The sequence below is a fragment of the Ictalurus furcatus genome, chromosome 27, assembly GCF_023375685.1.
Source record: "Ictalurus furcatus strain D&B chromosome 27, Billie_1.0, whole genome shotgun sequence".
Taxonomy (NCBI): Eukaryota; Metazoa; Chordata; class Actinopteri; order Siluriformes; family Ictaluridae; genus Ictalurus; species Ictalurus furcatus.
The window spans coordinates 8,472,862-8,495,571 of record NC_071281.1 but is presented as its reverse complement, the minus strand read 5'-3'; the positions used below and the strand labels follow the sequence as shown (position 1 = coordinate 8,495,571).

The 22,710-nt window shown below is 37.4% G+C and overlaps 1 protein-coding gene across 2 annotated transcripts; it reads left to right on the top strand.

The window, feature by feature from the left end:
- The first annotated feature begins 1,029 nt into the window (after nt 1-1,029).
- On the top strand, nt 1,030-20,902 carry myzap (myocardial zonula adherens protein). Of its 2 annotated transcripts, none has more exons than XM_053616982.1 (14): nt 1,030-1,893; nt 5,372-5,458; nt 11,469-11,561; nt 13,795-13,938; nt 14,422-14,514; nt 15,884-15,997; nt 16,278-16,430; nt 16,635-16,760; nt 17,988-18,116; nt 18,204-18,295; nt 18,419-18,524; nt 19,382-19,465; nt 20,328-20,389; nt 20,490-20,902. In XM_053616982.1, exons 1-14 carry the CDS (start codon nt 1,828-1,830, stop codon nt 20,803-20,805), a joined length of 1,665 nt encoding a protein of 554 aa, XP_053472957.1. In that variant the 5' UTR covers nt 1,030-1,827; the 3' UTR covers nt 20,806-20,902. The 2 variants fall into 2 exon arrangements, with proteins under 2 accessions (XP_053472957.1, XP_053472956.1); XM_053616981.1 differs by having other exon boundaries at nt 1,036-1,893; nt 20,283-20,389.
- The last annotated feature ends 1,808 nt before the right edge of the window (nt 20,903-22,710 follow it).

The window sequence follows — 22,710 nt, the reverse complement described above, 5'->3', positions numbered from 1 at the left end:
AAGTCTCAGACATGAAATGTTCTTCATGTACAATATACTTACCTAGGTACCCCTAAAAAACTGAGACTCAACCCTTCCCATTATAAAGTGACCCTAAAAGTAATTTGAGCATTACAATTGTACTTAAAATCTAAGTCTAAGGAACATGAATGTTCAAAATGTTTATATATGTACATTGTAATGTGCTATAGAGATCAGTTTTTGTTCCCCAGAGCTAGGACTACCCTGAGCCAAGATATTGAGATTTCTGTAAACAATTGTATAAATTTGTTCTGCGCCATGACACAAAGATGGCCATCATAGTTAAAATATTTTTTTTTAAACTGCGGGTTTTGCAGTGCCAATACATAGAGATAATGACTCAAAAAAATAAAGAAAAAGTAAAAGCGCTCGAGCAACCAACTTTGCAATTATTGGACCACTTGAGATGGACTGACCCCTATAAACACCATTTTGGAAATGTTTGTTGGCAATCTACCTTATTTGTCAGCCTGTCAGCCAGTTGGTTGCTAGCAAACTAGCTAACACAATAAATGGTAAAAACACAAAGTTAAAGATTGTTATATCATCTAATCCATTCTCATGAGTGACTGTGTATTAGTGACTACTAGGGGCGTAACAAACAGATGATTTGGACCATTACATACAGTTTAAAAGACAATTATTGGAATTGAGGCAACAATCATAGGTTGAATATTATTGATTATGATTGGTTATAAATGTATTATCAAAAAAGGGACAGAAAACTGGTGTGCAAAAGAAATCACATGTTTAAATTGGCTAGCAAAGTGATTTGCCTATAACTATGGTACTTAAAATAGTCCTTCTCTATGTCATCATCTTTCATAAAATTAACGGTAGGCCTACCCCAAATTATAAACAATGTTGGTCACATTGATCAGAGGCTACTAAACTGAATTGTATCGGATCATAGCAGAATCAGTCGTATGATTAAACACGTATTGGCTGACTTTTTATTAAGCTACAAGGTTGCCTACTTTTTGTTGCTTATAAAAACAGACCAGTGAAGTTAGAGAAAGTTGAAATTCTACACTTAATAAACCAATACAAGCTGAGAGAAATCCTCTAAACAAGTCTGTTTTTAAAATTCTATTAGTTTCTTTAACCCAATAATTAATTCACATTTGCGCAGATCCTGTGATGTGTGGTTAGTATAGTGTGATTTAGTTTCAGTGTTGGAGTGATGCTCGTTCCCTTTCTGTTGGGTGTGTTGATTGTTTATGCTACAACTATGAAGCAGTAACAACAGGCTGTGAGTCCTGAGTTACACACAAGTGGGTGGAGACCAAAGCGCAGGAGAAATGTAGAAGGACAGGTCACACCGGACGCACAGCCAACATAGCTGTATCTCACACACACGCACACGCACACACACACATGCAAAAGCACATTCATTCTCTCTAGTGGCCTCTCGGTTTGTCTCGCCCACTATTTCTCTCTGTGTCTATCTCTGGTTAGGAGGAGCCTGTCTGTGTATGCATGTGGGTGTGTGTTGTGCATGCTTGTGTGTGTGCAACACACTTTGGACTTTTCCCCCTATGCTGTAGATTGTTTTTTCCTCTGTCCTTTGCACTCTGGAATACTGGCCCCTTTTCTCTCTCCTCTGCTGCTTACCATCCCGAGGAAGGAATTCTAGCACAGGCCTCTTGCTCAAGGGAAACTTTTTTTCCCCATCCTGCCTCTTTCACACGCTCACTTCTAAAGTGCTGAGTTGCCCAGAGCGGGTGGAGCAGGTGGCAGCAGTGGGTGGGTGTGAATGTGTGTTTTGTTTTCTGTGGTCTGCGAGAGGGACAGTAATACGGAGACATGCTGCGAAAGGGCACAGCGGGCTCCTCGCTCACTACTACGACCACTCCGGATAAGGGGAGTGAGGTAAGTTAGAGCCTACTGAGAATAAGACACGTCCAGTCTCACTTCCTCTCTCACAATCTCACTCATATCCCTTCTCTTCTATCCTTGACCAGAATGAGTTGATTATTCATTGATTTGTTTGTTTGCTCATCCTTTTCCCTTTGGCTGTATGTTTATCTTTCACACTCTAGGCTATGGTTTAATTTAACATATCATGGTTAATCATTCTCAGAGCTGGTCCCTGTGTTGGCTCGAGTATAAGATTAGCACAGAGAGCAGGCAGTGTAATGAGAGCTGCCAGAGCCCTGTCATGTTTATTTTATCAGTGCCTGCCATTGAATTGTCACTCAGAGAGCTCTTTCCCACAGCTAATCAACACATGGACGCTTGGTTAGTCCCCATAAAAGTCATCTAAAAGACAATGTACAACAACATTTTATGTACAATACATTTGACATTGTATGCAACAAGGAGTGTATATTGGTCAAAGACAGTTAATTTTTATTTAAAAAAACCAAAACCCTATTAATATGCAGAATTATTACAGGATATACATTCACTGTCCACTTTAACAATTACACTTGTACACCTGCTCATTTATGCAGTAATCTAATCAGCCAATCACGTGGCAGCAGTGCAATTCAGATACAGGTCTAGAGCTTCAGTTAATATTCACATTAAACATCAGAATAGGGAAAAATATGATCTCAGTGACTTTAACTGTGGAATGGATGTCGGTACCAGATAGGCTGTTTTAATAATTTCATAAACTGCTGATCTCCTGGGATTGTCACACACAAGTGTCTAGATTTTAGAGCTGGGTAAGTTACTCAAAAAAAATTAATCCACTACAGATTACTAATTACTACTTTAAAATTGCAATTTGATTACATTACTGATTACTGTATGTTAAAAGCAATCAGATTACTAATTACTTTACTTTCAAGTTACTTTCAAAACCTATCAAACCAATTCATTAAAGCACATGCTCATTACTCATTAACTGACGCAGTTGCCAGGGCGTTAGCTAGATGGTTAATCATCTGGGGCTGGGCCCAGATTCTTCTTCATGGAATTTTTTCCAGCTCAGCTAGTAGCCTAAGTTTTGTCTTATGGATGCTGAGATAACTTAGCCGTCAATGTATGACATGATCAGAAAAAGTTGGATTTATCATCAAACTAGCCTTAGGTGTTGTCACTGTTTGTAGGACTATCAGACCAATCAAATATAACACTTTTCTAACTAGGCTAGTTTGGTGTTGCTAGCCAAGGAGAGGCACAACTAAGCTATCAATGTATGGGTTTAGCTGCTATAGAGCCATGCAGAGTACATTATCTTTCCTTTTGCTCTGATCATATCTTGTTCACATAAACTGGAATTCATATAGACATTTACACACCTTGTTTTCCTGCTTCGCATCAAAGAATGTTACTGTTTTAGTTTCAACCCCTTTAGTGGTTTAAAATAAATATTGGCATGTCTATTTTTCCTCACACTGACTGTGAGCTAGTGTTTGGCAGAATTGAGAGACACGAGCGTTTCCATGTATTTTTCTGTAAACCCTGTCTGATTGGTCTCTCCTCTGTTCACCGAAGATATAAAATTACAACACCGCCGTCTTCTTTTACTGACGTTCAGTTATGTAGTGACAAACCTCTCCAAGTGGAGAATTATTCGGGGCTAAAGAAAAAATCTTCAGGGCTACAGACCCAGAATGCCCAGGCCAGGTTATACCCCTGGCAGGCGTGCAAAACGTGATTTATTATAAAAATGCTTTTACTTAATATTGTTTTCTTAACAATAAATTTGTAATGCAAATAAAGTAATTTTATTGACATCAGTAACTGTAATTAAATTATATAAATTTAAAATGTAATGTGTTACAGTATTGTGTTATAAGAAAAAGTAATTAGAATACAGTGTAACGCATTACTTTAAACAGAGTTGGGTATAACGCGTTACAGAGTTGTGAAAAAAACAGGATTTTTTTGTACTATTCGGTTTAAACTCTAGAGACTGTTGTGTGTGAAAGTCCCAGGAGATCAGCAGTTTATGAAATATTCAAACCTGCTCATCTGGTACCAACAGCATGCCTCTGCAAAATTAGGTCACTTTGTAATTTTATAGTTATTGGCTGTAGCTCATCTGTTGCTATGCAATTTGCTAACACCCTTTACTCCTTTCATCAATGGAAAGGGGCCACTATAGGACCACCACTGAGCTGATATGTTTTGGGTGGAGGATCATTCTCGGCAGAGTGACACTGGCATGGTGCTGGTATAAGTGTGTCGGATGCAGCAGCACTATTGGGGTCATAAACTGACCACTGATTAAATATAGAGGACACATAAAAGTTATAGATGAATAAATAAAGTTATACTAAAGTTATAAGTGTTTACGTGCAGTTTATAATTATATATCTTCAAATGCCCTGGTGATATGGCTGGTGTATATTTAAGATAAACTTTTGTTTTCTTACGAGGCATGACTGAAAATTAAAGTTTAATATAAATTAATCCTAGTAGTGGCTGCTAAGACCAACATTAATTCAGGATTTTTAGTCTCTAGAATGAAAGTAATGTTGTTTATATTCACTCCAGTGTGCACATGGATCTGCTCAATATTTGCATGGTGTGTAATTTGCTTGGACCGTAAGCCAGGGTGTGGCAGTTAGTGCCTGAATATATCGCTAGTAAGCAAAGTAGCAAACAATAGTGCAGTAAATAATAATGACTCCTTTGGTTTAAGGAATTTATAAGGAATATAAGGAGTAAGAAATTAATTATACTACTGTCCTGGGTTTTTTTTTATGAGGCTTACAAGCATGTGGGATTTATCCTTCACAATGTATTTATTGTGCTCACTAGCCCTTATGTGCCTTATTTTGGCCAAGTTTCCCCATGGTCCCTTCCTTCCTTCCTCTTTGACAAAGTATCTAAAACATGTAAACAATGGTATCACTCCATTCTTATATACTTTCCCTAAACACAAAAGCCATCAAGCTGTTTTGGTATGTTTTTATATTTCAGTGACCCTCTAATGTGCCGCCATCTATCTTCAATAGTAACAATACATGCATATACATGCTTATAATGAGGTTTTCAAACAGAAGAGAGCAGGGGATGGGAGTAGGGCTTACATTGGAATCAGACCAAATCTTATGACCTCTGTTATCAAAATAAGCGTCATCTGTTATCTACACGCTCAAGCAATGAATCAGCAGATGACAGTAACATAATATTAAGTCTTCTTAAGCACTTCCAATATCACAAGAATCCAAAGAGTACAGTATTCAAATAATGTACCTGTGTGAGGTCATAGTTTCACTGAAACACTGCAGATAATATTCCGATCTGAGATAACATTTTCGGAAAATGAAAATGCTCACTAGACTGACCTTGATAAATGGCTAGTCATTATGTTTGTGATGTTGTTCTCACTGACCTCTTATTACCCTTGGTGTGTGTCTGTGTGTGTGTGTGTCCATGAAATGTTCAGAGAGGAATCAGGCGTCTCAGATTGACCCTCCGATCTGAGGACATCCCCACTGGACAGAATGAGAAGGCAAAGATTTCTGCACACTCAGTAAGTGTGTTTTTTCTTATCCATCACTAAAATCTGCAAAGATGAGCTTTTATTCTCCTCACATAGTTACATTATTTACAGAAAACCCTGTCCTGTTTACGTCGTGTTTAAAGGAAGATTCCCAACACTTATCATACCCGTGTGCACAGTATGTGTGTTATTATATTACATTATATTATAGTTATATTATATTCATGTTAGAGTTACATTATATACATGTTAGAGTATGATTAATAAAAATGAAATAAAATTATTATTAGTACAACATATAGGGATTAGTACTTGAGAAATTAGAATTAAGATATATATATATATATATATATATATATATATATATATATATATATATATATATATATGTAGTTATTATTGAGTACACAGCTGAGTTGCTGAAGGTGCCGGAAGTATTTTGTTTACAGTTAGACACTGACAAATTAGTGTGTGTTTGAAAGAACATGGCAGTGTCCCATTTAGCACAGATGATAGCAGTGTCACTGTCTGTGACACTGTGTGCGTGTTTGATTTGGTCTGTACCTTGGACTGATATCATTTCAGTTCACACCACTGCCTCCTCCTTAATGTTGAGCTGATATCAGCCTGTCATTTCTAAAAGCCATTGGCTATTTATGGTACAGACTGGATAAGACTTGCAGCAGTGTGCATGAGACTGAAAGCAGCATTTACTTTGGCTAAATGGAAAATATCCTGTAGCCTCTGTAGAGTGTGAGCAAAAGCCAGACTCTTTTAATGAGCAGCACACTGCCAGAGTAGGATGAATTTATTAAGGCCTTTTATTACCATATATTCTAAACTATAGCACAATTTTTTTCCCTCTGGTAGATGGTGTAACTTATGGGGTATGCAGTAAACATTTGCATAAATAAGAGGTCACACTACATGTTGGCCTTATTGTCATGGCTAGGGTGCATGGGGTCTGTGATTATTCTTTCAGTCGTCTTCCTGACCCTGGAAATATAGAAGAGTCCTGAAGAGTGGGCAGGGGTTAGAAAGCCTTATTTGGTCTGATTTGATGGCTGAACCAAACCAGACAGTTATTGAAGTGCACAGAACAGACTCAGTGATGGCTGTGTATAACTGTGTCAGCAGCTTCTGTGAAAGGTCGAACTTCCTCAGTTGGTAGAGGAAGTACATCCTCTGCACGGCTTTTTTCCACTATGGGGTCAATATAGGTCTCCCACTTCAAGTCCTGTGAGATTGTAGAGCCCAGGAACCTGAAGGACTCCATAGCTGACGCTGGGTCGTTCATTATGGTGAGCTGGAGACGTGTAGGGGGCTTTTTTCTTAAGTCCACTGTTATCTCTACAGTTTTTAGCATGTTCAGCTCCAGGTTGTTTTGACTGCATCAGACAGCCAACAGTTTGACCGTGTCTCTGTAAGTAGACCCATCACCATCCTGGATGAAGCCAATGACTATAGTGTCATCTGCAACTTCAGGAGTTTACATACATTTGTATATCCAGATAAGAGCAGTGGTGAGAACACACATCCCTGGGGGGCAACAGTGTTGACTGTGCAGGTGCTGATGTGAATTTCCCCAATCTCACCTGCTGCTGTCTGTCTGTCCGGAAGCTAGTAATCCTCTGACAGGTGGAGGTGGGCACAGAGAGATGGATCAGCTTAGTCTGGGGGAGATCTGGGATGATGGTGTTAAACATCATCCACTGACCTGTTAGCCTGATAGGAAAACTGAAGGGGGTCTAGCAGCGGGCCAGTGATGTCCTTCAATCTCTTAAAGCACTTCGTGATCACAGGCATTAAGGAGACAGGTCTGTAGTCCTTTAACCCTGTGATCCTGGATTTTTTGGGATGGGGATGATGATAGAGTGAAGCAGGAGGGTACTTCACACTACTCCAATGATCTGTTGAAGATCTGTGTGAAGACAGGGAGCAACTGGTCAGCACAGGTTCTCAGACATGAGGGTGAGACACCATTTGGCCCTGTTGATTTCCTGGAGTTTTCTTTCAGGAGCATCTGACAAGCATCATCTTCACAGATCCTAAGCACAGTCAGAGTGGATATTGTTGGATGTGTAGAGAGATTATTGAAGTGGATGTGGGATGTAGGCCTGAGTGTGTCGAATCTACAATAGAACATGTTTATATCGTCAGCCAGCTCTTGATTGTCTACAGAGTGGGGGGAAGGTGGCCAGTAGCTGGTAATGTCTTTCAGGCCTTTCCATTCGGTCGCACGGTCATTAGCCAAGAACTTGTTTCTCAGCTTTTCAGTGTAGCTCCTCTTATCTCCTTTGTCAATGGGTTTCTGGCCTGATTGTACAGGATTGGTCCCCAATTCTGTAGGCCTCTTCAGTAGCTTGACAAACGTGTCTTTCATGTGAATCATGGTTTGTCGTAGTTGTTAAATAGATCTTGGTGGGTACACATATCTTCACAAAAACTGATATACAATATCAATTTGAGCTTTGCCTCATTAGACCACCTCTTAATAGTCCTAACTACAGGCTTAGCAGATTTTAACTGCTGTCTGTAAATAGGGAGAAGCTGCACCAGACAGTGATCAGAGTGTCCCACAGCTGAGAAATATGCATTCTGTAGTATGGTGGAGCAGTGATCCACCATACTACATGGACAGTGTTTTACTGTCTCTAGTATGACATGTAATGTGCAGGTTGCATTTAGGTAGCTCATGGCTGAGGTTAGTTGTATTAAAATATTAATTGTAATATACAGGGTGTCAGAAGAGTCAAGAAGCAGTGGAAATATGTTGAGCAAATATGTCGGTCTGAATATGTTGAGCAAAATCATGATACAGCGGCTGAGAAAATGAGTAGAGCATAAGAGTAAACATGTAAAGCATATGTTATAAATAATAAATCCAAAATTAAATATATGTACTAAATATGAATTTGACTCTCATTAGTTCCTGACTTTTCAGACACCTGTATATACTATATATAAATACACACTATATACCCTGTAGTGTATATAATGTAAAAATGGGAGATTCATTTATAGTACATTTCTCTGAAACCCCTTTGTCTTTGACCAAGTGTACTTGGTCTGTGATGTGAACATCTTTTTAACTGATTTTTGAGGAGGTGCAGCAATTACACTCTAGAAACTATGTAATGAAAGATTATTGCAAGCAAAATTATAGTGTTAATTTAACTTAATGTCAGCTTAATCATAACTTGGAGATAAAATTGAAAAATAGTCTCATCATCTTTAATCTAAGCCAGTAATTAAAAATATTTTCATAAGACCATGTGCATATTTGTACATGTTTATGCAGGTAGAAATACTTTAAATGAAATGTACTGGAACTCCAATATTTATCGTTTAAGGGCATCAATTTATTTCTGCTGAACATGTGAATTAATTGTGATAACAGATAGATAATGAGGAGTGGTTAAGCTGAGTTTAAATTTAGCTCCAAAACAAAAGCAACATTTTTAAACATAATTAACAACCATCAGTGACACACCTACCCAGGCCAGGAAAAAGGACAAAACACTGTGACGTACAGTAGAAGAAGAAAACAAGTAGAACTCGCTCTCTGAGAAGCTGGAAACAAGAAAGCATTCTTATATTTAGATGTTCAAGGTAGTTTGTTTCAGGAATAACAATAGCAGATTGATAGGGATCCATCACGTAATTAAATAGGACAGGTTTAGTAACCTAATGCTCTGTGGATGACAATGTGCACAGGCTATCTGATAACAGCTCTGGCAGTACCAGCTACTCAGTAGGAGTAACATGAATAAAGCTTTGTCACTACTACTACTGGTGATGGTTTCAAAGAAATTCATATTTCATAAGAAATATTTTATTCAGTTATAATTTATCACAATAATGATAACATACCTTAATATTGGCCATTCCTAGAGAAAATGTGCAGTAAATATTTAGGGTGGTTTCAAGACATTAAATGGCTTACATAACCTCAGTTTCCTGTGATCATTAAGACTGTTGTGAGTTTTATCTTATCTGCCTCTCTGAAGTTACATCCAGGGTGTGCAGAAGTCAGGAAGTCACCTCTTTTGACTCCAAAGTTCAAACATTTAATAATGACCGTCTATGGAAAGTAATCTCTGTACTTGAGTAATTAACCAAAAAGACACCATATTACAGGGCATGACAGTGATATCTAATGCTATTGGATCTTTGAAGCCGGCTCAGTTTGATTGACTGTTGCCTCTCTTTTCAACATTCCTCACTCCATTCATGTTTATTTCTTCTCAGCCTGCACTTTGTGTACTATCTCTTGAGTGATGTCTGAAGTCAAGGATCGTGAAAGGCATCTTTGTTCTTGTCTCTCTGAGAGAAGTGTGTATGCCAATTCCCTGTGGTCTTTAGAACACTATATAAAGAGTTTAGTTTACATTCAGGACTTCTTGTAGAAATGTTTTCTTGCTATTACTGTATATATAGATGTGATCAGCTGTAAAGGTGTTGTATGGAATTTATTCAAGTGCTTTCTGCATTGTGTAGGAAGTAAAACAGAAGAAGGTGCAGCTGCTACATGAACCCAATTACATCGATGATGAAATATGTGCTCAGTGGGGGAAAAGGGAATACTACTTCCTGAATGTGAGGAAACGTCTGGATTTGATTAAACCTCCATTCACCTAGATGAATTAAGAGAGAGAGACAGTCTGACAGTCCAAAAACACACAAGTCTGACTGAATTGGCCTCTAAATCAAAATCTATTCAGTGTGTTTGTCTCATATTTGGGCATATAATTCTTGTGTTTTGCTGACATTGTTTGGGTCTAGGAAATCCCTGTGCATTAAAAGAAAACTCAGAATGGACCTATTTTCCCTTCACTGTATTCCTTTTTTTTTTTTTTTTAGCTAATTAAACCAGTAGAAACAAAGTACCTTTGTTTGTACCTTTAGTATGTTTCTTTTGCCTGAAAATATGACTAAAGTATACCTTTAAAAATAAACAAAGGTACATAATTGGACCTTAACAACTATTGATATACCTTAAGGTTACACCACATGCACCTTCATATGTAAAAGTATGGTACACAAATATGGTAAATAAAGGTACAAAACTTGAGCCTTTGATTGTACCACCCCAGCGACAAGCAAAAGTATCATTTAAAAACCTTTATCTCCCAGTGTGTTGGAGTTCGTATTCCAGAAAGATGAATAAATTTGTAACCATAAACACTATTATTCCAAAAAATATTTAAAACCCATGGGTTATATATACAGTACATCCGGAAAGTATTCACAACGCTTCACTTTTTCCACATTTTGTTATGTTACAGCCTTATTCCAAAATGGATTAAATTCATTATTTTCCTCACAATTCTACAAACAATACCCCATAATGACAACATGAAAGAAGTTTGTTTGAAATCTTTGCAAATTTATTAAAAATAAAAAACAAAAAAAGCACATGTACATAAGTATTCACAGCCTTTGCCATGACACTCAAAATTGAGCTCAGGTGCATCCTGTTTTCACTGATCATCCTTGAGATGTTAACAATGCATGTCAGAGCACAAACCAAGCCATGAAGTCTAAGGAACTGTCTGTAGACCTCCGAGACAGGATTGTATCGAGGCACAGATCTGGGGAACGGTACAGAAACATTTCTGAACCATTGAAGGTCTATATGTACTGTCTATATATATATGTACTGTATATATGTATATATGTACAGTATATTGACTACACATGATATGGACAATTACATATTTCTTTTCTTTAAAAATATCATAAACAAGGATACCTTGACAGACCCAAGGTACAAAAGTGGCCCTTAAGGAACTTATGTAACTAAAGGTAAACAAACATAACACCTCAGTGACACAATGGCCACAGTCTGGCACAGCACACTATTTTTGAGAACATACATTTATAACCAATTATATTGAGAAATAACTGTTGTGTGACATTTTGGCTGCACATTGACACACCAGGTAATGGTGACTGGTTGGTTTTCAATAATAATATAAATTTCTGTGATCTGTGGACACAAGTGGCTTAACAAGCTCGAATGTGTGTTGTGTTGCAGGATGGCAAGATGGTCAATGGCACCTGGATGAAGAAGAATGGCCTCATGCAGAGAGAAAGACCTCCAGGCAGAGAAGCACCTGTAGAGGAGAAGGTATGAGTGCCAGACGCGGCAATATCATTACACTGTTTGGTCTCAGAGGCACACAGGTATAGGTATGCCACTATGATGTGGGTAAGTGATAAAACCATGACACTAATAATGTAGTCTTTAAACACAGCTGTTGGTTTTCACAGTATTTCACAGTCTGCAGTGCTGAACGTGAAAAGAGCATGAGCTGACGTTTATTCATTCGTTTTATTGCCTTTGCAGTGATGTTATTGCATTGTTGCTTACAAAGGCAAATCATATAAACTTTGAACATTGAATTATTATTTAATATCTAATATATTCATATGTACCCAAGGAATGTGTGGATCTCTATTTGAGGTCCAGATTCCCAACACTAGTGTTTCTCAGTCTGTCCAATTTATTTATGAATCCAAATGCAAGCAAAATCGTTTAAATATAACAGGATTTAATTGAATCCTTTTTACAGTTTTACAGTAAATTTAGGTCAGTTACTGCAGGTGTTTCTTCATTACCTCATAAATTTTAGCTACAGATTAAAAAAAAAAATCTGGCTACTGAGTTGATTTTAAAATGACCATGTATATTAGATGGATTCACAAACATGCAAACATGCTTTAAAGCTAGTGTTCACTTAAGAGGGAATAAAAAAGTATTGATAATGAATGATCTCACAAATTACATAATTGATATTGGGCAAATGGGTGAATTAATCATGTTGAGCGATCAACATTAATCCCAGCTGATTGTTTTAATCATTGGATAATTTGTTGTTTGTCTCATTTGTCAGGCCAGTGTTTAAATTAGCATTTAAAAATGATCAGTTTTATTGTCATTGTGCAGTGTACAAGTACAAAGCCAAGGAAATGCAGTGCAACACACCAGGCATTAAAAAAATGATTAGATCAAAATATTCTTGCAGCCCATCCCTGGAATCGCAACATTGCCAGTTCTCTATGGTGCCAATGTTTTCTCTGCTCTAACCCACATCAACAGGTGGTTATCCAGAACTGCACTTGTTTAAAGCATTGTTAGATGAATTTGCTATGCATTATGCATGGCATAACACAATGCTTTTTTAGTCCACATTTCCTGGCATTTATTGTTTTGATTCTCAGGTAATGTCTACACTATCACTGTCTGAAATGGTCTTTTCAAACCAGCCAGTTTGGCCATGCTAAGCTTCTACAGACACTATTATTAGATTTTCTATTCTTAGATGTTATATATTTTTATTACCCTTGAAGGTAATGGATGATTTTCACAAAGGTGGCACTCCAAGTTATTAACGTTATACACCGTGAGCTATAACATGGTACTTGCTGTGTGTATTCAGCTGTATTCAAACTTTGCATACCCTTAGACCAAACTTTACAATACAAATAAATATTGTTCTAAACATTGTTTAGACATTGTGATGTTGTTTAACCGATATTAATATATATTATGATTAAGATATTAATCATAAAAAAGCCAAAGATAATTTTTCCCTTTTTTATTTATTTATTTATTTTTTAAAAATATGATATTCTGTAATAACTTGTATGCTTACCCTGTGCCTTTATAACAACCCACAACCTATTTGCATTCCCTGAACAACTCTTGGATCCTCTCAGTTATAATATTCAGTCCCATTATTCCTGACATATACTGTATATTATAGCTTTGAAATACATTTGGCAAGTGAGAGTGTGTTTATTTTAATACAGGCACATAACTGTTATTATAAAATATACCAAATACATAGATGTCCAGCATGTCCACTGATGACATACCAGGGTCATCACATTTATAAAAAATTATCAGTATTTTCAGAATAATGACCACTTTTACTTTACGGATATTCTGTGTCTGTCAGCCGAGGCCCAAACTGAAGAGAGACAGCAGCACTGAGACAGAATGCTCTCGACACTATAGACTGTTTTGCAGAAATACTACACCATCAGTTAGGACTTTTTGTCACTGCCAGTTCACAAAATCCCATATCTGATCACTCAGCAACACTGCACAGAAAAACAAAACATCCGAGCATGCGCATGTAGACGTTTTCTCCTTCTCACTAGCCAAACTACACAGTTTGTTATATTTACACAGGTGTTTTGAGTATGTGCACACCGCACAAGGACACACGCATATTTGCACATGTGATGCTCTCACATGGCATAAACAGAACAGTCACTTTCTCCCATTTTGTTAACCACACACACACACACACATACAGATGGAAATCTGATCCCTGTGACGTTGTTTTCCTCAGCACTCTTACAGTGTGAGCAATGGTGGTGTTGCTGAGCGAGGGACGCTGCCGGGACTCCGGGTGTACGGTGTAGTGAAGCAGGAAGTGATGGCTCGTGAACAGCCTGCCAATGACCTGAGAGATGAGATGAGGTACATCAGAGAGGTGAGTGCAGATAGAGACAGTGAGAGGGGACATAAACATGTGAGGAGTCATGGTAGGGAAAAGAGACCAAGTGTCCAAGTCTCCACTTTAAGGGGCCTTCTCTAAGTCAATTAAGACTCCCCCCTTATATTGTCCCTGCCTCTGAGTGCTAAAAGGAAGTGACATCATACTGTAGGCCTCAGAGGGGCTACATTCTGCGCCCTGGTCATGAACATCCAGGGTTGATTTACTGTATACATGTTTCATATATTAAAAAATGTTTGGCAGTTTAATTTCCAATTAAATTTCCATCAAAATGCAGTTTGTAATATTTAAAAGTGTTTCCAGACCTGTCATAATAAAGTGGTTTGTAAAAAATCTCCTAGTTTCGTCATTTTAGGCTTCTATTAAATATGTCTTGTCAGTGTTTTTATTACAACATAACTCATTTGAAACTTCACTGCAATTTCGCAATATAATTGTGGGAAAACAATTATCTTGTAGGTGCGAGACTCTTTGGAGAAGGTCCGAGAACGGATGTACGGTCAGTTTGGAGGAATGCAACAATCAATACAACAACTCTCAAAAGAATTAAGGGTAAGAATATAAAACATGTTGTGAACTGTTAATAAGTATTATTAACAGTGTAGCGCAGAATGAAGCTCAACCTTGACACCAAGAACAAGGGCTCAGGACTGAATTTAACAGCAGCTGTGAGAGGATACAATCCCCCCTGTATAAAAAAATTAATCACCTATTTTTTCATGCTCTTTAAGATTAAGATCATTCTGTGATATCACCATGATCAATATGTTAATTCAATCCACATTGGATTTTGTATAAAATTAGCAGTCTAAACTATGCTAGCACCTACAGAGATAGTGGTTATGTAGAAATCTAGGTTGCCATATTGGATCGACAGTTTCCATGCCAGTTACAGTTTAAAAGGTCCAGAACTGACTACAAACCATCACAAACTGTGGCCAAATTACATCGAAACTAGTTACATATACTGGTTTAGTCTATTATTCAGCAATCCGTTACTAGAAGAAGAAGAACCCTTTATTTTGTCACATATACATTATAGCACAGTGAAATTCTTTCGCATGTCCCAGCTTGTTAGAAAGCAAGGGTTAGAGCTCAGGGTCAGCCATGATACAGCGCCCCTCAAGCAGATAGGGTTAAAGGCCTTGCTCAAGGGCCCAACACTGGCAGCTTTATGGTGGTTAGAATGGTGGTTAACCTTAGGATCAGTGACCTAGTGTCCTCAATGAGTTTAAGAACATCCCAAATTATGAGACATAATCTGACAACTCTATTTATGTATTTATATTTTTCCTAAAATCATATTTTTAAAGCCAGATATTTTTAGCCAGACATTAAAACCCTAAAAATAAGTTTAAAACCCCACTTAATTTATGTGAGAAATACTGCCTCGTAACTAACCAAAAAAATTAAAAATCAGACATAAATTAAATTGTTGCCTAAGTCACTTGTAATGTCATACACAACCAGATAAAGTATCTGCTTTTACTTTACATTTTAGATTAATGCTACATTAAGCATGTTTTACCCATGAATGCAGTGAGTGTTCATGTACTCCACGACTTGCAGTTTGACCCCAGAACCAAAATAATGTAAACAAAACCTGAAAAGAATGCACAGCAAATATTATTTTAAAAAGAATGTTACTACTATTAACCCTTTCAAGCACTTCCCATGACATTATAAAATAATGAAATGGTCATTGAGATCATTGTGGGTGTTTCAACTGAGGGAAATGGCAACAGTGGTGTTAGAGTGTTCAAATGCAAGCTGTGTTTTTATGTTCACTAATTAACACAGCTTCGAGTAGCACAAATTCAGCACAATCAGGCAGCAAGCACAGTATTGTGTATACATTAGTACATTTCAGGTTGAAACCATTGCACTGTGTCCAACAGCATACTGTGGCTGTGTGTTACAGATGACTAACTCACATAAGCACTATTTGGAAGCGGAAGTAAAAACAGGGAGAGCAGCCCTCGACAGCTTCGATCAGATGAACAGCTCTCTCATATCAGCCAACATCGACTTGCAGGTATCTAATCAAATAATCAGTATCAACTCCTCTGACAGTTGCTTCTGGTTTTGACATGAATTTGAAAATGAGAATGAGAAAAGAAATTTAACTAGATTAACTTGTTCGGTTAGATGTTACCCAGGAACCCATACAAATGCAAAACATGAACATATTTTGCCTTTATAGTCTCTGTTCACGCAAAACACTCTGCACAACCAAACTCCTTGCAAACTTAATGTGCTGGATTATCCTTTTGAGGTGTGTTACTGGAGTGTGTTTGCTGTGTGTTTGGGTGTAGAAGTCACTGCTGGAGAGCTGTCAGGGCCGTGTGGGAAACAGGGAGGAGATGAAAGCACTGCGCAATTCCTTCGAAAAGACTGAGGAGAAACTGAGGGAGAGGGAAAGACAACTGGCTACTGCCCATGCTGAAAACCGCATGCTGCAACAACAGGTACTGTGTACACACATACATACTCACCCACACAAACACTTTTCAGATATGGAGTGCAAATATGGATCAATACCGGTTCCTTTGCATAAACAAATCACTAATACTGTCTTTATGGATGATAATCCAAATCTACATACTGAATTTAAAACACATTCATGTTACCATGGATTGGTTGTTGTTGTTGTTGGTGGTGTGTGTGTGTAGGTGGAGTCCTCTCAAGAGGCCAGTGCTCAAGCTTTGAAGGAAATGAGTGCTAAACTCCAGCAGCAGTATGACCAGCAGCTGCAAGAACAGCAGAGAAAACACAGAAAGGAAATCGAAGCTCTGCAGGTATACACTTGCAATAACACAGCCACAATAACCCACAGTGCGTTTAACACACACATACACACCTTCAAATACCCCTTGTATAGTCTCACTCATAGTAACTTGTATAGTCTCACTTTTCATTAGGGTGAATGATGAATGATAGACTAGGTATTTTGCATCAGTAGGTGAGATAAATAAATGCATAAAGAGCTTTTTTCTTATTATAGGAATGTTAGGTAGGAACGTGTTAGCACCTTTTAGAATTTAAACCAGTTACAGTATGGATTCCTCAGTTAATGTAACATAGTATATATTGATGAGCGTATCTAAACTTAGATTGGATGTTAGGTATATTTTTTACTGCTTTTATTGATGGATCCATCCATCAATTTATTTACCAATTCATCCATTTATTTCTATTTATTTAGCCCCTTAGACGACTTCTTGTAAATTAGCTATCCTATTGATTTTACTGTAGTTACTAAATAATTTATAGTAATAGCTGAATAATATGATTAAAGATTCAAAACTGAATAATACGTCAGGATTTGAAGTCTAATTGTGTTTAGATTTAACACTTAAAAGATCAAAATGTAAGATTTATGATTTTATACATAGTCCAAAATTTTACAGTATGCAAGACAATCTTATTTCCTGCTATTTTAACACTTTACTGCATGGTGTAGCCATATGGCAACAAATAATTTATCTCCAGTTTTTTGAGAGGTACTAATACAAAACTCTGCAACTTATAGTCTGTAAAACGCAGTAATTGGAATTGTATTCTGATTCATTTTGTGTTATTTTTGACTATATGATACGTTCCACCATTGCCCATTGTTTACCATCATTTTTTTCATATTTTTAAAAAAAATATATTACTTGAACTAATTCAAGTAATAAAAATCCATTAAAAACATTTTTTGATGTGAATGTAATAATTAATGCAGTAGAGGCTTAAAATTATAAGAAATAATAAAACAATTTAGTCCCTAAACTGGAGGAAATTAATAATCAATCTCAGTATTGAGCGAAATAGTCACAATTTCACTGAAACAACTGTCACACAACCTGTATACCAATAAATATGACTGATGTTAATGACTACTCATTGAATAGAATTGAATAGAAAAGAAAAGACCTCATTATGACGGTTGCTCGTCCTAATTGCACTGAGAAGTACATTCTGAGACATTTCCTCTTGGAGTGTTAAAACCGAAACCGTTCTTCTGCGGTGATAAATTCCAGGCCCAGCTGGAGGAGTACATGAGGCGACTGGAGGAGGCTGAGAGGAACATGAGGCTTGCTGAGGCAAAAATAGCCGAGAGGGACCAGAGGATCAGCGAGGTGGAGCGTCTGCTTGATTGTATGGCTCAGGTGAGTCTGCACAAACACCTCTAAGGGAACATCACATGGAGCCCAGATAAGTGGAAGGATCAGACAGTAGATTTTCTTGTTTTGCAGGAAAAGGCACACTTAACCCAGAAACTCTGTGACTGTGAAAAGCGCTTGCGCAGCTTGGGTGAGGATCAACCAGACTTGGCTGGTGCTAAAAAGTAAGCATTACAGACACTTATGACAAGTTCTCAGAAGTAGTCTTAGGTTAGTGCTACTCTGGATTGCTTGTTTTAATTTTATTAAAACACGTTTTAGCTTGATAACAAAGTGTTCTGTCTCAGGACTGAGCAGTTACAGAAGGAAGCGTCAGAGCTGAAAGACAGAATAAAGCACCTGAATGACATGGTGTTCTGCCAGCAGAGAAAGGTCAAGGGCATGATAGAAGAGGTGAGAGCACATACTCTACTGCAGAAGAGAACAAGCCTCTGATCGTCCATTGCTGACATTCTCACTTTCCTTGCGACAGGCAAAAGACAGTTACAGACTGAATTCCCTCAGTCAGACCGACTGCCGCTCTATAAATCCATGTAGTACATTTAAGTGCTGTTCAAATTTTATATATATTGCCCTTTGGTTTCAAAAATGCACTTATGATTAAATCCAGTGTTCAGAATAAAATAAATACATTTATTATTTAATATTTTCAATAAGCAATTCGTCCCCCATGCAATGTAGTTTGTTAACTGTAAGCCTTACTTGCTAAGCAACATAATTGACAAAGATTATGGTATGCCATGGACTACTAGGATTACTAGTTTAAAACATGGCACATCAGTACAGAATTCAATTATTGTGATGCTGTAACAGGTGTGTGTATTGAGCATTTTAGAATGGCTTTGAATGCAGATTTTAGAATGAAAACGATCCCTTATATTATCACAATTTGATCATTTTTAGTCACAGTATAATAAACTTGCATTCATATTTTGTAAATTCTTTTATCCAAAGAGAGGCAGAGTTTAATTCTAGCACAGAAATAAGCTGTAGCTGAGTGGTTAAGGGTCTGTACACATTATGGGAGCTTGAATACCATCATTGCCAGAAAACTGAACAATGCCTGGGCCTTGAGAAAGGACCTAAACCCTGAACTTCTAAGATAGGACGCTGCCTTAGCTGTAAGTCAGACTGAATAAAAACGTCTTCCAAATGTATAAATGCATTAAATAAATGCATAACATTGTATTTCTGAATGGGATTATGATCGACTCTGTCCAGAAAGTCATACCATTTGTTCTTTTGTTCAGGTGACCACACTGAGAGCTAATGTGGCACGGAAGGATGCGTACATTTCTGAGTTGCTGGACAGGCTGGCGATTGTGGAGTGTGAGGTAAAAGAGGAAAAGCTTGTGAGCAATGCACGGAAAGGCTAAGCATTCTGAAACTCTTCAGCGTTTGGGCAGCTAGGCTGTGTGCAACTGTTTTTGCAGTTATTTCACAATATTTCATTCTTGCAGAAGCATGGCAAACAAAAAAAAAGTCTTTTGCTGTGAGGTTTGAAAGAATGTAGAAATTGCCCGAAACTTTAAAAGAAATAGAACATCCAAGTCACCCAAAGCTTGCTTTGAAGAACACAATTTATATTAAATAATAAATTGCATAATTGGCCTACATTTTTGCCCTTTCAAAGAATTCAAGAGTTTATGAACAAGCAAATTTGTCACTTAAATACCACTGAGTGATAGTTGCTCAACCTCTTCCTGTTACATTGGAATTATAACAAGGGTTCACATACTCTGTAATTTTCATGGTCCGCATTTACATATCGGAACATGTTTAGCTCTTGCGATTGATGACACAATAAGAGTTGCCAGTTGTTGATTTTCAGCTCCCTTCTATTTCATAAACATATGCAACCAAACAGCCTTCTGCTACTAATGCTCTATCCCCCCTTCAATCTTTATACTAAGGAAGATGTTTCTAAATTCCCAAAGTCACATGATCACTAATTCACAGCAGCAGAGTGACTAAATATAGGATCTAAAACAACTTCACAGCAAAGATGCACGTTGATGACTCAGCATGGATTGCTTGGATTTTTTGAACAGGGTCTCTGAGCATGTCTGATTGTTTTCAGATTGTTTCTGATGACTTGGACTTTTCTCTCTTCTGGTCTGACTGTGTGCTGTGCTTTGCTTCTTCTCCCAGAATAATGAGTTAGAAGACAAGCTGAAGTATTTTATGTCTGTACAGAAAGCTACTGAAAATAAACCCCTCACAAAAGATATTGGAGTTGGCTGCGACTTTCCCATTAGGTAATAAATGGTTTGATTGAGATACTATTTATAATTTGAAGGCCACTATTGTCACATAATCTGCAGCTTCATAAGCATCATTTGCTGTCATTCTTCACAGCTGCCCTGATCCTCAGCCGTATGAAGGCCCATCCATCCCAAGACCTCCGAGCCGACTGGAGCAGAGTTTACTCCGATATACACCTTTGCAGTATAGCAGTATGATCTCATCACGCACGCGGGAAACCGCAACAAGTCCTTTAGAAAATGTAGCACCAGCTCCAAGGCCCAGTCATGAAGGACTAACTCCACCTACCACCCCAAATACAGAACTGTCATCATCCAGGAGCAATCGGCCCAGAATCTACACACCATTCATGAGGCTGATGGAGATCTCATCTAAGCTAAATACAGACAGAGCTACATGCAGTGAATAATGCTTTAAATTGGAAAAAAAATGAAGTATTTGTCTTTTGTTTTTATTCATTTCATAACATAGCTACTCATCTGTGAATAAATTATTGAGTATATACATTATAATTGTTTGTGTATATACTGTATACATCAACATATGTAACATGATGCACTTTTCACTTTGTTTACAAAAATATAGGCTACATACTGATAAAGTTCTATGAGCTAGAAAGTTTATATTTTTATTTAGCTTTTCTTACAATTTATTAACTAGCCTTGAGTTAAAGTCTCACCTAACTATAATTTTGTGTAGCAATATTTACATTGTTCATGTGTGATGCAATATTAAACTAATATTACGCTAAATATTTGGGTCTATAACACATAGGTGTGATTATTCAAGTGAGTAAACAGTGGGACAAACTCCCTCCTTGTTACTTTTGGTAAATGACAGGACATTTCTGAAAGTAGTCCTATAAATAAAGAGGATTATCAAGTGCTCCAAAATGTGAACTTGTGTTATAGCACTTGTATAGCCCTTATAGCTGCAATTGTTCCAAGATGTCGATGCCAGGACAGTGTCTAATCAATTCGGTTAAAGAACCAGTAGAATACAGTGTGCAAACAATTTGCACTTAGCTCGACATTTCCTTTACAGAACTACATTTACTGTTCCACAGATAAGTACTGATATTGTGTTGCATTGTAACTATGACGATGAACATAACAGTTTAGACTATGTCTATTTCTGCTTCATTGCTATAAAGGTGACACATAGAAAAAAAATTAATGACATAAATTTAAGCAGATAAGAATAAGGTATTGTGCATATACACAGATCAGCCACAACATTAAAACCCCTGACAGGTGAAGTGAATAACATTATGATTGTGATTAACAAGTGATTATCTTGTTACAATAGCACCTGTCAGGGGGTGGGATATATTAGGCAGTGAAGAGTGAAGAGTCAGTTCTCGAAGATGACGTGTTGGAAGCAAGAAAAATGGGCAAGCGTGAGGATCTGAGCAACTTCCACAAGCGTTAAATTGTGATGGCTAGCTGACTGGGTCAGAGCATGTCCAAAACGACAGGTCTTGTCGGGAGTTGCTGGTTTACAGTGATTAGTAAATATCAGAAGTGGTCCAATGAAGAACAACCATTAAAGCAGTGACAGGGTTGCAATGAGGAAACCACAGAACCCAGAGGAAAGCCATGCAGGACTTGGGATCAAACCAGGTTCCTGGGGCTGTGCAGTGACAATGTTACCCACTGTGCCATTGTATCATCCTATATGTGGTGCATCATTGATGGCGGTGTTCTGGGCAAGTATCAGGATATTTCAGACCAAACCTGGTTGCCTCTGTCAGAAGGTTCAGCCTAAGATGAGCCAAAGTTGCACCCAAATTGATACAGAAATTGTTAAAGAAACAAGAACGTTTTGCAATGACTATATCAGTCTCTGGATTTTAACTAAAAACTGAATTGAAGAGGGAAGTCCATGATCACAAACACAAGAATATAACGCAAAGATCTCAAACCTTGTTAAACATCACAGGAAGAGAGTCAGTGACGTCAGGGCACGTGTCACAAAATATCAGTGGTAAGGGTGCTGGGAAATTTCTTTGTTTGAAGAAAAAGCATGTGTAAAGATATTTTGATTTGTATGTTTGAGCTCACTTAATGCATGTGTAATTCTGTTAATATATTAATCTTTGGTCATTTTCATGAAGGGTGCTAACAATTTTCATAATATACATGTAATATGTGTAATATACCAAATAAATTCTCACATACATACTATAATTGCATACTATTAGAAATAGCTTGCAATAGAAAATATATTCTGGTGCAGTTTTTCAAGACATAATTTCACACACAGATGATGTTCTAGAATGTTCTTGGCAGTATCATAGGTATCACTGTAACAA